Source organism: Procambarus clarkii, chromosome 64, assembly GCF_040958095.1.
Source record: "Procambarus clarkii isolate CNS0578487 chromosome 64, FALCON_Pclarkii_2.0, whole genome shotgun sequence".
Classification (NCBI taxonomy): domain Eukaryota; kingdom Metazoa; phylum Arthropoda; class Malacostraca; order Decapoda; family Cambaridae; genus Procambarus; species Procambarus clarkii.
The window spans coordinates 31,331,958-31,348,629 of NC_091213.1; the positions used below are offsets into that span (position 1 = coordinate 31,331,958).

The 16,672-nt window shown below is 42.5% G+C and overlaps 1 protein-coding gene across 1 annotated transcript in view; it reads right to left on the reverse strand.

Moving 5' to 3' along the window:
* Positions 1–14,214: 14,214 nt before the first annotated feature.
* LOC138354835 (uncharacterized) overlaps positions 14,215–16,672 on the reverse strand; it is a 35,092-nt gene continuing 32,634 nt past the window's right edge. The window contains exon 5 of the mRNA XM_069309337.1: positions 14,215–14,343. Within this exon, the coding sequence (XP_069165438.1) occupies positions 14,215–14,343 (129 nt within the window). The remainder of the gene's footprint in view (positions 14,344–16,672) is intronic.

The window sequence follows — 16,672 nt, forward strand, 5'->3', positions numbered from 1 at the left end:
GTAAATACTTATATAACTCTAAGCATACACACTCACACTCACGCTCTGCGTCATAACTATAGAAGGGCTTCACCGCTGACATACTGTCTCCAGTGCTTGGCCTCGATACAACGGCAAGAGTCAAATAACAGAGAAGGTGATGCTGACATTTCAGCTTTGCAAAAGCGAGTCAAGAGCTTCGACCAACATAAGCCACGACGACCCTCGCTGTTGCCGTCTCTAATAACTACTGCTAGTCACGTGGCTCAGTGTAGGAGCTACATACGAGTACATATCTAAGCAGTACAATTTTGAGAGTGGTCGCCCTGCCACCAGAGGGGGCGGGTGTGTTTATTTTCGGATCCTCAGTTGATGCACATGCTACGATGGTGGAGGTCATGTAGCTGGTTCGGGACTGTATTGGTGCCCGGTGCAGAGTGAGAGTACCTTGGAGTTTTCCTTGCCGCTGGACCATATATTTGTTGGTTTGGCGTTGGTGGATGTGCTACATGTCAAGTTTCTCAATTTGATGGGCGTTCAGCTTCTTCAGGACCGCCGAGTGGTGGTTAAGTTTCTACATCAAAATGTTTCACTAGTTCCTCAGCTTGTGCGAGGGGCGTTCTTTCCCTTTGCCTGATGGAGCGGGTACTGTTTGAGCTCATTGGAAGTCCCAGGTTGCCTCACCAATGGAGGGTGTGTGTCCCACATGACGCCTCCAGGACACGTCGCAGATGGTTGGTACTGTACTTAAACAGAAACTCAGGAAGGGTGCTGAGTTTCTGCTTAGGGATAACCAAGGGACTGCACACCACACAGGTCGCAGTCCCTTGGTGTTGTGGACCCTGTGGAGACATTTGAGGATGAGGGTAGGGTGGATGAGGCGGTGGTTGTAGAAGTGACGGAGAGGGATGTGGTGGCTCCTTTGCCAGTACCCGCCTGTGAGGGCCTCAATGCAAAAGGACCGAGGTGGGGGTCGTTTACCCTGGTACCGGCGTTCGTGCAGGACTTTATTTGCATTTGATTTGAAAGAGAGAAATCTTTAAAGAGGGAGGTGCGTACTTTACCGTGGGTTGATCCGGAACATGAACAATTACCCGCTTCCTGATTGGTGTTAATGGCTTGTGGGATGGAGCTGCGTCTCTGCTTGTGTGCATTTTTAGCGTTTGTTGCTTAGTTTGATGTTTGTGTGTTGGTTGACTGCAGTTTTATTGTATTTATATTTGTTGCCTTTGTGCTTATAGACCCCTCCTGTTTATGTGGGCCTACTGTGTGTGTGTGTGTGTGTGTGTGTGTGTGTGTGTGTGTGTGTGTGTGTGTGTGTGTGTGTGTGTGTGTGTGTGTGTGTGTGTGTGTGTGTGTGTGTGTGTGTGTGTGTGTGTGTGTGTCTTATAGAGAGGTTCAGAGATGTCTCCCGCCTTGCTTGTGCTGATTGTTCTGGGTGTGTGTTGTGTGATGGGTTCAGTCTGTTTTTAATGTATGTTGTTAAGTCAGGTCTTGTGTCTGGACTTTCATTTGAATCGTGTTCCCTTATATTGTACTGTTTAGTTGTGGGTGAATGTATGTTTGTGGTTGAAGACTTCCTCTTAACTGCCTTCTTGTACTTGCTTTTATTCAGTTTAGTGGGTGGTAACGGCTTCCGTTTGTCGGGGTCCATAGGGTGTGTTCTTGTATCTTATGTGTTTCTGTATTTCTGTTCTGTGCTGTGTTATGAACCAGCTATTTACCTTATTTCTCACTATTTTAATGTATTCATAATTATAAATTAATCACACCTGTTTGTTATATATTATAAATTTGCCATATTATTGTTTTGTGTGCATAAGTACCATGTTATATTATGTTCATCTTGTTGCATGTGTTACAGTTATGAGAGTGTATTGTGGGAACCGACCTGTGAGATTTATATTTATTTAATTTATATGAATTTATATTTACGTTAATTTATATACTTCGATAGCAATTTGTATAATAATGAGTGGACTGTATTTCTGCAATAATCTCATAATCTCACAAATCGATCCTCTACACATTAGGGGGGGTTTATATTTAATATATATATGCAGCCAATCAAACTACAAAATTAACTACATACATTGAAGAGGTTCCTTATCTTATAGTACAGCAGGTTAGTCCACCAGGTATAACTAGGGTGTAGACACCAAATTATCCTCTTTGAGGTAGCTTCCATATCACCCAGTAACTGGTGCACAAAATCTTCCTCGTCTTGACCTGTCAAAAGTGCGCTAGCTGTGAAGCCAGAATCCTATATATGACAAGTATTTCAGAGAAAACTGTACATGGAACATGAAGACCTGGCTTAATTACCTTTAGTATGAGGCTTCCACGTGATCTAACCGGGTCACCCTATATCCTGACATTAATGGCCATAAATGAATGATAAACGGGTTTCGGATAGACACTTAACTTGAATTTGTAGACAGCGTGTTGACAATGGTACACCTTTGGTTTCCATAACACTACGTCCAAGTAAATTTAACAGGAGCTGAATTTGCTCCCGTGTGAGCCTCTGGTCTCGTATAAAACAATGGCTGCCCTCCTTCCCCACTGACGCCTGGCCTACTTGTCCAGAACTCAGAAAGTGATAGAAGGGTCACATTTACTCTACTTTAATATTGATAATTAAGTTAATTTATATAAGATGTTTTTATGATGGTAAAGTCCAAAGACTAATGTATTTAAGAATAATTCCCACCATAATAGGTGGTGATTTATAATAGTATGTGGTGATGATATCCCGTTTTCTATAGACGGTAATTCCACTACAAGTTACGTTTTCTATGGGTAACTTGTTTATACAATACAGCTATTATCTGTATGATTATTAAATGGTGTCGGATTTTCCGACATAATTCCCCAGGGGGCTGCTCACGGGTCGAAGTCCTAATTAGAACAGACGAACACCGATACTCCTCTTTCGAATTATTAGATTAATTTGATGTTAGTTGTTAGTAATCACACATTTGTGCGTCTGTTCGTACAGGACGGATGTCCCGTACTAGAGTTGTAGGGGTTAGAAGTCTAATGCGATTTCATTTCCCTGTCAACTCTTGAAAGGCTAATATTCAAGCCTTATTACATATTATTTAACCCAGAAGACTGAATGTGATCAAGTACTACAGTCAAGTATGATTCAGGGACTGCAGTGAGCTCAGTGACATTAGATATAACTTGAAGTTTCTTCAGGTAACTGGTCACTGATATATAAACACTGAGGCCCATGGAATACATCTTGATTAAATAATAAATGTATCAAATCAGTCATCAGATTTATTAGGGTTTAATTTAGTTAATTGATTCAGAAGACTGAATAGCTCATCATTAAAGTAAAGTATGGTTCTGAGACTGCAGTGGGTTCAGTGACATTGGTCGCAGTGACTTGTAGCTGTTTTAGGCTACTGTTCACTGATTTGCCACTGAGGCCTCATGAACTCTTCTTCAGCTTTAAATGATGATACTAACATCAACCTCTGTTACTATAGTCAGCTGTAATCTCCTTAGTATAATGCTACTGGAGAAATATAATCAGCTGACAAATTTAGATTTCTACTGGTATTGTTTATCTGAAGGCATTGGTCTCCTCAGGCTTGATACTGGGCCTGAGAGTAATTTACCTCCTGCAGAGTTTAACATGGTTATACCCTGATATTTAGTAGGGCTACCGATGAATCGATGACAATAGTCTGTCCCTACAAGGAGACCGAAGTCGGTGAGGTGATCAGACTTAATATTATCTGCCAATTTTATTCCTCTATTTCTCAGGAATTTGGCTGTTGCTCTCAGACCTTGAACTTGTAGGTCTACGGGTATTTTGTCCACCACAATGGCTTGTACTCGACAGATGTACCTGCCTAAACGTACTGATGGTTGTACCACCTGGTAGACTTGAGGTCCTGCATCTGTTACAAACCCTGAGATGTTGAATGACATCTGGGCTACAGGCCTTAATTGTAGTTCTTCTGCCAACTTTTGAGTGATATATGTTCTCTGGGATCCTTGGTCAAACAACCCACGGGTATGGACCTTGGCCCTCTTATTCAGGATGGTAATTTGGGCAGTAGGCAAAGTCGTATTACCTTTAGACTTTGACGATTGGACACTCTTTGTTGGTTGCACCTTGCAGTACTGTACTGTGGTGGGAATGCTATCTTCCACCTTGGGGTTTGGAGATGTTGTTTTGGTGTCTCTGCACAATGCTGCATGGTCTTGACCTTTGTTACACCTATTACAGGTGTGTAATTGGGTATCACAGTCCTTGATGTTATGTTTCCTGAGGCACCTCGTGCAATGTTGCAAATCTTTGAGTCGCTCAACACGGGCGTCACTATCAGGAAAATTAGGGCAGTGGTACATTGAATGTTTCTCATTGCAGAACAAACATGTTCCATAGCTTCCAGTACCCTTTGGTGTCACGTTCTTGGGTGACACAGTAACTATAGGCTTGGAGGGTCCCACTGCATATACGCCCACACTGCCACTGTTCCACTTTGGTGTTGAATTATATTGTCTAGATTGATTTGGAGTACCTTTGGTACTCTGTGGTTTACTATTATTGGTTTCTGAGGGTTTACTTGGTGGTTTTAATTTGTCATGTGTTCGTAATTGATGAACTACTGACTTTAAACCTTCAGATATTTCATTCATGGATAAGATACTTTTATTGTAATGAGCACTCATTTGTCTCAATATGTCCCTAGGTATTTTCTCCTGGACAATTATTTTCAAGACCCACTCAGCCCCGTTTGTATCTGCTGTCAGGCTGAGGGCATTGATCAATGATTCTACCTCCAGCTTGAAGACTTGGAGTGAATCAGCTGAAGCCTCCGGTGGGGGTAAATGCAACAGCTCATGAACTAAATGTGATGTTCTTACTTCTGGATCAGCATAATTATCCTTGAGGAGTTTTACTGCCAGATCATAGCCGTCATTAGTTAATCTCAGATGGGATACTACTGTTTTAGCCTCACCTGATAATTGGCCTTGCAAATAAGAGAATTTACTACTCTTTGGTAAAGATTGTTTTGAGTCTACAAGGTCAACGAATTTGTTCCAAAATTCATCCCAATCTTCCTCATCTTTTCCTGAGAAAGTGGGTAAATTAATTGGAGGGAGTCGAGCTTCTGCTTGACTCGTATTAGATGCAACTGTTGTTGTTGTTGCTGTTGCTGTTGCCTTGTTCTGGGCAATTAATTTGACATAAGGCTGTAACGTGGCCTGAGTGTGATCTTCATAATTCGCAAGATCAACCATAATGTCGTCTATTTCTGTTTCTGATAAATTAGTGTTGGCAAGTTCAGCCACATATGTTGCTATTTGGCATTTGATTTGCTCAAATTTACCTGCAGCTGCTTGATAATAGCTTTCCAGGTCAGCATAATCAACTGTTGATTGTTGTGACAAATCTTCACATTTCTTGATCTGTCTTGTTAAGTGGCCTTTAAGACCTGCAAGGGTTCTTTTCATTCTCCCTGCATTATCCATACTGGCTAGTTGGTGAAGCCTTGTGGGGCTTGTACTTGGGCTGCTCATAATACTGAACAAGCTCTAATGGTAGCCTAGGGTAAATTCTGAACTCACTAGGCAATAATCCTACCTCTACTAGAGGTTAGCACTTAAAATTAATACACATTATATATATACAATCATCCACACTAATGATTTGAGTGATAAACCAGTGTCACTGGAAGTACCTTTAGGTTAGCTCTTCTATATCACCCTAGGATGGTAGAGACACTAATTAATCACTCAAAGGTGTAATGATCATAAGTAAATTATTATATACACAACTCAACTCGAGTTGAGAAAAATTACACCCAAAATAGGGTCTGCACCATTCATTAATGGTGTTAAGTTGTTTAATATAGTACAACTGACTATGGTAATAATGGGACTAGGATGAACGATAATAGTTCAACTAGTCAAATCCTACCCTGTTGTGGGTTGGCAATTAGTAAATATTATACTATGATCACTAGTGCAATATATATTAAATAATTCTCTATTTGGAGAAATAATATACACAATTATTGATAATAGCCTCTTAATTAGCCTCTATGAAACTTCTAATATTATCAAGAAGTATTAAATATTATTAGTGACCTCGCGAAATAAACTCCACAAAATTCGTGGATAATCTCTCGTGAAATGTAACACCACGAAATCCGTGAACAATCTCGCGACACAGTCACTAATTTGGCTGGCTTCTATATTAGCGCTGTCATTTCACAGAATAACACGCCACCAAATCTGTGAGTGTGCATGAAACCGCTGACTAAGGCAGATCTGAACTGAGCGGGGCTCGTGAACTCGCACAAGTCAACGCCGCCGTCTTGACTGGCTTTGTTTAAATAACACTGCACTAGATATTTAATGAATCCACTGGTTAACTGGTTCATCCGGTACTAAGATGACCAAATGTGGGTTCATAGGACCGAATATTCCGGTTCCGAAGGTCCAAATAATGTGGGAACCGACCTGTGAGATTTATATTTATTTAATTTATATGAATTTATATTTACGTTAATTTATATACTTCGATAGCAATTTGTATAATGATAAGTGGACTGTATTTCTGCAATAATCTCATAATCTCACAAATCGATCCTCTACACATTAGGGGGGGTTTATATTTAATATATATATGCAGCCAATCAAACTACAAAATTAACTACATACATTGAAGAGGTTCCTTATCTTATAGTACAGCAGGTTAGTCCACCAGGTATAACTAGGGTGTAGACACCAAATTATCCTCTTTGAGGTAGCTTCCATATCACCCAGTAACTGGTGCACAAAATCTTCCTCGTCTTGACCTGTCAAAAGTGCGCTAGCTGTGAAGCCAGAATCCTATATATGACAAGTATTTCAGAGAAAACTGTACATGGAACATGAAGACCTGGCTTAATTACCTTTAGTATGAGGCTTCCACGTGATCTAACCGGGTCACCCTATATCCTGACATTAATGGCCATAAATGAATGATAAACGGGTTTCGGATAGACACTTAACTTGAATTTGTAGACAGCGTGTTGACAATGGTACACCTTTGGTTTCCATAACACTACGTCCAAGTAAATTTAACAGGAGCTGAATTTGCTCCCGTGTGAGCCTCTGGTCTCGTATAAAACAATGGCTGCCCTCCTTCCCCACTGACGCCTGGCCTACTTGTCCAGAACTCAGAAAGTGATAGAAGGGTCACATTTACTCTACTTTAATATTGATAATTAAGTTAATTTATATAAGATGTTTTATGATGGTAAAGTCCAAAGACTAATGTATTTAAGAATAATTCCCACCATAATAGGTGGTGATTTATAATAGTATGTGGTGATGATATCCCGTTTTCTATAGACGGTAATTCCACTACAAGTTACGTTTTCTATGGGTAACTTGTTTATACAATACAGCTATTATCTGTATGATTATTAAATGGTGTCGGATTTTCCGACATGTATTGCAGTATTGTATTGTGTTGTATAAGAGTTGGTGTGTGGAGCGGGTGGACGAGTAGACCCGTACTGGACGGTGCTGGCTGTGCACACTGTTGTGGGCGGCAGTGTTACCAACTGTGCACTATCCTTTATTAACTACTTTTGTTCTAAGGAAAAGCATTATTATTTGAGATGTTGTTCCAGAGGTTATCTTGAGATGATTTCAGGGCTTAGCGTCCCCGCGGCCCGGTCGCCGACCAGGCCTCCTTCATTTGCTATACACCTCCAGGAAGCAGCCAGTAGCAGCTGTCTAACTCCTAGGTACCTATTTACTGCTAGGTAACAGGGGCATCAGGGTGAAAGGAACTCTGCCCATTTGTTTCCGCCATCGTCGGGGATCGATCCCCGGTCCACAGGACTACGAATCCGTAGCGCTGACCACTCAGCCACAGGCCTCAGTGGCTGTCCAAGAGAGTGTCCAAGATGTTACATACTTGCGTTTAGAAGTGTTTGGGAGTGATTTTCTCAGCATGCAAGTGTGTCTGTTGAGATGTTTTATACAGTCATGCTTGGCGATAGTGAGCCTGGCCGCTCCCGGGTGTCACTCAGGGCGCGCGGGGCGTCACCTGCAGACTGGGGGGTCTCGGGTTACTGGACGTGTCTCTGAGTGGGATTTGTTATTGAGTCTGAGTGTTGCTCTGTGTTTGGTAATACATGTTATTAAGTGCTAAGCCATTTTTCCTTTTACGTTGTGTCAATGGCCTTCAGTCCATAATTAATTCATAAGCGATTAAATGTGTACTCTGTCATTATTTCTTGTGATATATTATATTATTTTGTGTTACTGCCACAGAGTAAACTGGTGTTCCCATTTTACCCACAGTTGTTTTACTTAATGATAACTGGAATAATATTGACGGTTGATAGTGTTCTGCCCTGAGAGGGTTGGGGGCTTTTGGGACTTAAACCTCCAAAAGAGAGCTCTAGTTGTTGCACCAGACTGTTGCTGGCATACAGGTGGACAACAATCCCCCAACCTCTGCCTGATGGAACAGACAACCGACCTCGGTAACCACACTCCCGCTGCCGTCGGTCGACCACCAGTGGACACTGGAGTGCTTGTAATTTACTTAGGAGATCACCCTGTTCGCCTCTTGATCTTAAAGAGGGGTTCAGCATCACATACTTAGGGGTGCGGCTCCAACACTGGCATTGTTGTCTTGTGCACACACCCTACTCGAGCCGCTGTGACTCCCTACTCACTCCTTGTTTGAAATGATCTCCCAACTCCCCCTTTCATGAATTAGTATCTTCTGCCACCGTGTCCACAGCCGTGACCCCCCCCCTCTCTCTCTCCCGTGCTTGCTGGGAAACCTCACCAGGACAAGAACAAAAGCCAGCTAACATATACATTTAATATACAAAGAAATCATACATAATACATAACATGTAAAATAGAACATTATCATACAACACTCTATCCTACTACAACCCGATAGCATTCCAATATGTCCTGGCTTTACCAACCGTCCATATCAAGTGGCTGCCCAACTCTTGGCTTACCACTTACTACTTCCTCACTAAATGGGGCTGAAATCCTGTCACAACAATACTGTATCCTCGGTCCTAAAAGTATATGAAACTCAGCTCGGGGCTGAGACACCAGAAACATCTACGTAAGTATTCCCCCAACAAAAGAAGAAATCAATCTCTCGCCTTACACCTACCTTACGTCCTACCTTACCTTGAGGTTACCTTGAGGTGCTTCCGGGGCTTAGCGTCCCCGCGGCCCGGTCGTCGACCAGGCCTCCTGGTTGCTGGACTGATCAACCAGGCTGTTGGACGCGGCTGCTCGCAGCCTGACATATGAGTCACAGCCTGGTTGATCAGGTATCCTTTGGAGGTGCTTATCCAGTTCTCTCTTGAACACTGTGAGGGGTCGGCCAGTTATGCCCCTTATGTGTAGTGGAAGCGTGTTGAACAGTCTCGGGCCTCTGATGTTGATAAGAGTTCTCTCTCAGAGTACCTGTTGCACCTCTGCTTTTCAACGGGGGTATTCTGTACATCCTGCCATGCCTTCTGGTCTCATGTGATGCTTATTTCTGTGTGCAGGTTTGGGACCAGCCCCTCTAATATTTTCCACGTGTAAATTATTATGTATCTCTTCCGCCTGCGCTCAAGGGAGTACAGATTTAGGCTCTATAGTCTGTCCCAATAGTTTAGATGTTTTACTGAGTGGATTCTAGCAGTAAAGGATCTCTGCACGCTCTCCAGGTCAGCAATTTCTCTAGTTTTGAAAGGGGCTGTCATTGTGCAGCAGTACTCCACTCTAGAGAGCACAAGCGTTTTGAAAAGTATCATCATCGGTATAGCATCTCTAGTGTGAAAAGTTCTTGTTATTCAACCTGTCATTTTTCTTGCAGTTGTGACGGCTACTTTATTGTGTTCTTTAAAGGTAAGGTCTTTCGACATGAGTACACCCAGATCCTTTACATTGCCTTTTCGTTCTACGTTATGATTTGCCTGAGTTTTGTACGTGGTTTCCGTTTTCATATGTTCATTTTTTCCATAGTGCATGAGCTGGAACTTATCTTCGTTAAACACCATATTATTTTCTGTAGCCCATAGAAAGACCTGATCTACTTCTGATTGGAGGTTTGCCGTGTCCTCTATGTTGCCAACTCTCATGAAGATCCTAGTGTCATCTGCAAAGGATGATACAGTGCTATAGGTTGTGTTCTTGTCTATGTCCGATATGAGTGAGAAAAAGTACTGGAGCAAGCACAGTACCCTGGAGGACTGAGCTTTTCACGGTTGATGGGCTGGATTTTATTTTGTTGACTATTACACATTGGGTTCTGTTAGTCAGGAAATTGTAGATCCATCTGCCTATTTTTCCGGTAATTCCTTTTGAACGAATTTTATGTGCAATAACACCATGGTCACATTTATCAAAAGCTTTTGCGAAATCTGTGTAAATTATATCAGTGTTTTGTTTGTCTTCCATAGCATCTAATGCCATATCATAGTGGTCCAGCAACTGCGACAGGCAAGAGCGCCCTGTTCTGAAACCATGTTGTCCGGAGTTATGGAGATGCAGTGATTCCATGTATTTTGTGATCTTACTTCTTAGCACTCACAAAAATTTTTATGATGTGCGATGTTAGTGCTATCGGTCTGTAATTTTTTGCCTCTGCCTTATTTCCTCCTTTATGAAGTGGTGCTATCTCTGCTGTTTTTAGTATATCAGGAATAACGACAGTATCTAGGCTTTGTCTCCACAGAATGTGGAGGGCCTGCGATAGTGTTTTTTACAATTCTTGATGAATATGGAGTTCCAAGAATCCGGGCCTGGTGCAGAGTGCATAGGCATACTGTTTATGGCTTCTTCAAAATCCAGTGGGGATAGGGTGACGTCTGATATATGATTTGATGTTGGTATCATATCCATGAAAAATTCATTTGGGTTATCAATCTTTAGTGCGTTTAATGACTCGCTGAAAACAGAGTCGTACTGCTTCCTCAGTAGCTCGCTCATTTCTTTGTTGTCATCGGTGAAAGTTCCATCTTCCTTTCGCAGGGGCCCGATACTAGATGTGGTTTTTTATCTTGATTTTGCATAGGAGAAATAATATTTCGGATTTCTCTCTATTTCACTGATGGCCTTTTGCTCTCTTTGCCTCTCCTGGGTTTTGTATGATTCTTGTAGCTTACGTTCAATTGTTTCTATTTCTTTACCTAATCTTCTTCGCCGTTCTTGAGATAGGGTACAACTCTCAAGTTGTTCCGCAATTCGTTTTCTTCGTCTATATAGGGAACGACGTTCCCGTTCCAATCTACATCTCTTCCTCTTTTTTCTTAGTGGTATGCGGTTTGAACATATTTCAAGTGCTACTGAACTTATTTTTTCCAGGCACTGGTTCAGGTTTACATTTTCTAGCTGTTCTTCCCAGTTTATTTCTGTGAAGTCCTGGTTTATTTGCTCCCAGTTTATCTGTTTATTATTGAAGTTGAATTTGCTGAAATCTCCTCCACCGGGAATCTGGACTGGTTTTGAAGGTCTACTCCCCATGGTTGTCATAACTTCAATTAAGTTGTGATCTGAGTAACAGGTATTTGTAATCATTATGTTCCTGATCAACTCATCATTTTTAGTGAAAATGAGGTCCAGCGTGTTCTCCTTCCTAGTTGGTTCTACTATTTGCTGGTTTAAGGCAAACCTGTCGCACATCCATAGCAGGTCATTTGCATGTGCCTGTTCATTTAGGCTACTTCCTGGTATTCTTACTGATATTACTGTATTAGCCAGGTGCTTCCATTTCAGGTGCCGTAGGTTGAAGTCCCCAAGCAGGATGATGTTTGGAGCTGGATTTGTGAGGTTTTCCAAGCAGTGCTCTATTTTCATTAGTTGGTCTTTAAACTGCTGAGGGTTTGCCTCCGGTGACTTATATACAAGGACAATAACTACATTTAGAATCTCTATTTTGATTATCAGCACTTCCACCATATCATTTGAGGTGTTTAGCAGCTCCGTACAGATGAGTGTGTCTTTGATGTAGAGGCTGACCCCACTCTGAAGCCGGTGTTTCCTATCACATCTGAAAAGATTGTACTCTGAGATCCATATTTCACCATCAAGGTAGTCCTTTGTGTGGGTCTCTGTCAGGGCTGCAAACACTGCATTTGCCTCATGAAGGAGACTACCTATAAAGTGAACTTTGTTGGATTTGCGTGTTTTTATACCCTGGATGTTGACAAATATAAATGATGTTATTGTGTTAGTGGAAGTGCTGGATGCCTTACTTGGTGTTAATATCTGAGGCTCTGGTAAGGAGGCCACTGTGTTTGCGTCCAGGGTGTGTTGTTTTGGAAGTGATTCGTCCAGTTTTGGTAGTAGGACGGGTGTTGTGTGGTGTAGTACCTGTGTGCTTGTTGATAATTTGTATTCCAGACTTGTGGGTATCTCCCTTCCCCTCTGTAATCCTTTAGTGGTTCCATCTGACTGTTCCTCTCTCATATATTTACTACTTTGTTTCTGCCTTCCTCTAAAAAATTTCCAGTAGTGTCATATTGATCTTCCCGTCTATAACGCTGTGTACCTCTCACGTGGAATTCCGGACACTGAAGATTGTAGCATTTTTTGTCCCTAATTGAAAATTGACATAATTTAGGGTGGAAGTATCTACACCCTGTTCCAAAACGGCATGTACCCCTATCCAACATGTTCCTGCATTTTCGAGGATGTAGAAAATGGCATTTTGCTCCTAATTTTCCATATTTGCATAATCCTTTAGCTTAGAATTTGCAAATGTGTTCCGGTTTTGCGTTTTTCAAGGTATTTATATCTGTGTCTGTCTTGTCTACCTCTTTATTGGTGCCATCTCTGTTTTTCGTCCCAATTCCTTCATTTATGCACTCTGTCTCACTGTTGCTCTCTTCGTTTATATTACCTGGCTCTGCAATATTGCTGTTGTTTTGTTCCACAATAGTCTCCTCCTCCACACTACTGCTGCGGTTCTCTAAACTATCTGTTCCTCAGTTTTGGTCGTTATCCAATGTTGTCTTTTCCCAGTCCGCATATATCACTGGTAGCCTGTCTGTGAATGATAAGCTCTGTGACTCGGGAATGTTTTTCATCAGTTTAGTTATGTTCTCTAACATTAATCTGTCATCTTTGCAAACCCAGTAAATTCCTTGCCTTTTTATGCATCCTGGAGCTAATTCTGTACAGCCCAGGTGAAATCTTATGTTACAGATGCAACACTGGACGCCTACATTACGTTTTCCCAATACTCCCGAACACTCGCCACACCTCTCCATTGTCTAATGTATTGTATTGTATTTGTGGTTCACTGTATGGATCACTTGTTGATGTCAGTCCTTTTAACTCTTTACAAAATTATATGTATATATTTATATATTTAATATTTATAATATTATATGTATACCGTATATTTGTAATATTATGTATGTTATTTTGTTCAAACTTTATGGCAGGTACTTAGCGTAGGGTAGCGAAGCTGGTCCCCGGTCGGAGACCAGCTTCGGGGACTATTTCTACTATTTCTTCGGGGACTATTTCAGGCGACCTCTTGTTGTCCCAGGTTGATGTCACCAGTTTCCAGTTACTCGATTTATAACCACTGATGCCGCCTCTTGCCACTATTCTATATTTCTAGTACTCTATATTTATAATATTCTATGCACGATTTTCCTTCACTTATAACTTATATGTTGTTGTGATACCCGTTCCACTTCACTGTTCCACGAATCACCGTTCACTATTTTTCCTCATACACACATGTACACAAAGCCTCGTGCACTGGCTCACACGTGGTCTCCCGTTTATTCTCTATTTAACACAAAGTTCCATTGTTAATGACTGTTTTCAATTTTCCAGCGCATCACTATGCACTTTGTTATGTCTGTAACCAGTAATCTATGGCTGTAGTCCTAAGAAATCCCAGTTACTGTCACGATTTTAACGGAGCGCGCACGATACGTCTTCCCTCTCCCTCGTCCTCGACCGGTGGGGGATATATATTGGCCTACAGGCCAATAAACATTCAAGTACTTCCCTTTATACACTTATGTGTGTCCACCATGAACCTCTGTTCTGCTCCTAGAGGCTCAACACCAATGTATATCTCTTGGTCCTCCAAAATATCAGGAAAGATACTTCTGCAGTTCTCCCAATCTGCTACACAACGAAGTCCTAATCCGACATCAGTGATGCTTCACCACTGATTCCACAGAGACACGTGTAGCTCCTCTACACTGCTTGAAATCAACTCCTCACAATGGAGTTTTGCTCTGCCACAGAGTTCAGCATACTCTTCTTCTCCAGCCTCGAAGTTCCTCCATTAACTTCTTCTATAACCACGAAGTTTCTCCATGAATTCCTTCCCAAACAAACCTGCAATTCCATTACTATGTCAATAAAAAATTTCTCCTAGCAAAACTTAATTAAATTTATTCACAGAAAATATAATTCTCCATCCGAAACTCTTATACCAACACTACAGCTCCACTGATGTGGGTCCTCCCCTAACTTGGGCGTGTCCACCTGGGAACATGTCTCAACACGTTGCTGGCCGCCTTCCCGGTCTCCCGAGGCCCGGGCTTCCTCCATAGTCATCCACTGACCTCTGGCGAGGGAGGATGTACCGCTCCTCCCTCCAGCATGTCCTCTTATCTCTACTCTCTTATTTCAGCTCACTGACTCAATAAATTCTCTACCCTACATACACTATGATCACTGGGTACAGGATAAAACATTGGTATCTAATCTAACAAATGATTAAACAGGCTTACCGCCGAAATCTCTGACATAAAGAAGCTCACCCATTGGAGCTCAAACATGGCGCTCACATAGGCCGCCCACAAAAATGCTTCAGGACTGCCTCACAAGGCTTCCTCCAGCACACGACTTGAGTTCACAACGTCGCCTAGCAGGCTCCACAACAGAAACGTCTGCTTGCTTCCTTCTTCTTGAAGGCACAACAATTAGAGTTTCACCAAGGCGCTGCCAACACTCACTTCCATGTCGCCTCTAATTTATTAAAATCACAGAGAAATGGTGTACTATGTCCCCAGCAGCTTCCTCACACTTGAAGACAAGTAGTCTTCACTCCAGCACAATCTCAGGGAACTATATTCTTCCTTATTCCAGGAGAATCAACGAAGTACAACCACCTGTGACGACAGTTGCGACTCAAGTGAGGTCACGACCTCCTGCTAACGTCACTTCACGTCCCCAATGTGTCGACATCTCATATCATGTCACATATTACCAACGCTCATCCTCTGCTAGTATCCTGAGACTATTCCCTGACGTTTATTCAATTATATAATATATGCATCTTTCCTCTGACCTCTCAATCCGGTCCGGTCGCAGAATAACTCCCACTGGGGTAGACTCATTCCACCCAGGCTACGTGGGGTCATAACAGTAGGCTAATGTGAATCAGATTAACTCTGACGGGAGCACGAGTCTTGCTCCAGGCATATAGCATGCTACAGGTGCTCTGTGCCTGCGGTACCTGATTGGTGTTCCACTTGTGTGGATGGTGTACATACTGTGCCCCTTGTGTGGATGGTGTACATACTGTGCCCCTTGTGTGGATGGTGTACATACGGTGCCCCTTGTGTGGATGGTGTACATACTGTGCCCCTTGTGTGGATGGTGTACATACTGTGCCCCTTGTGTGGATGGTGTACATACGGTGCCCCTTGTGTGGATGGTGTACATACTGTGCCCCTTGTGTGGATGGTGTACATACTGTGCCCCTTGTGTGGATGGTGTACATACTGTGCCCCTTGTGTGGATGGTGTACATACTGTGCCCCTTGTGTGGATGGTGTACATACGGTGCCCCTTGTGTGGATGGTGTACATACTGTGCCCCTTGTGTGGATGGTGTACATACTGTGCCCCTTGTGTGGATGGTGTACATACTGTGCCCCTTGTGTGGATGGTGTTCATACGGTGCCCCTTGTGTGGATGGTGTTCATACGGTGCCCCTTGTGTGGATGGTGTACATACGGTGCCCCTTGTGTGGATGGTGTTCATACGGTGCCCCTTGTGTGGATGGTGTACATACGGTGCCCCTTGTGTGGATGGTGTTCATACGGTGCCCCTTGTGTGGATGGTGTACATACGGTGCCCCTTGTGTGGATGGTGTTCATACGGTGCCCCTTGTGTGGATGGTGTACATACGGTGCCCCTTGTGTGGATGGTGTACATACGGTGCCCCTTGTGTGGATGGTGTACATACGGTGCCCCTTGTGTGGATGGTGTACATATGGTGCCCCTTGTGTGTGGATGGTGTACATACGGTGCCCCTTGTGTGGATGGTGTACATACAGTGCCCCTTGTGTGGATGGTGTACATACAGTGCCCCTTGTGTGGATGGTGTACATACGGTGCCCCTTGTGTGGATGGTGTACATTATGGTGTTACTTGTGTGTGGATGGTGTTCATATGGTGCACATTTCTTCACTGTGACCTGGTTAAAGGTTTTAGCGTCGTGCATATATATATATATATATATATATATTCATTTATGTATTCTCTGTTTCCTTGTTATGTTCCCTTTATGAGTGCATGGAGTTGTACCCTGGTGCGTGTCTGTGTATTATGCCGGGGTTTGTATATATCTGTATTGGTGTTTGTATATATCTGTATTCGTGTTTGTATATTTATGTATTGGTGTTTGAATATTTATGTATTGGTGTTTGTATATTT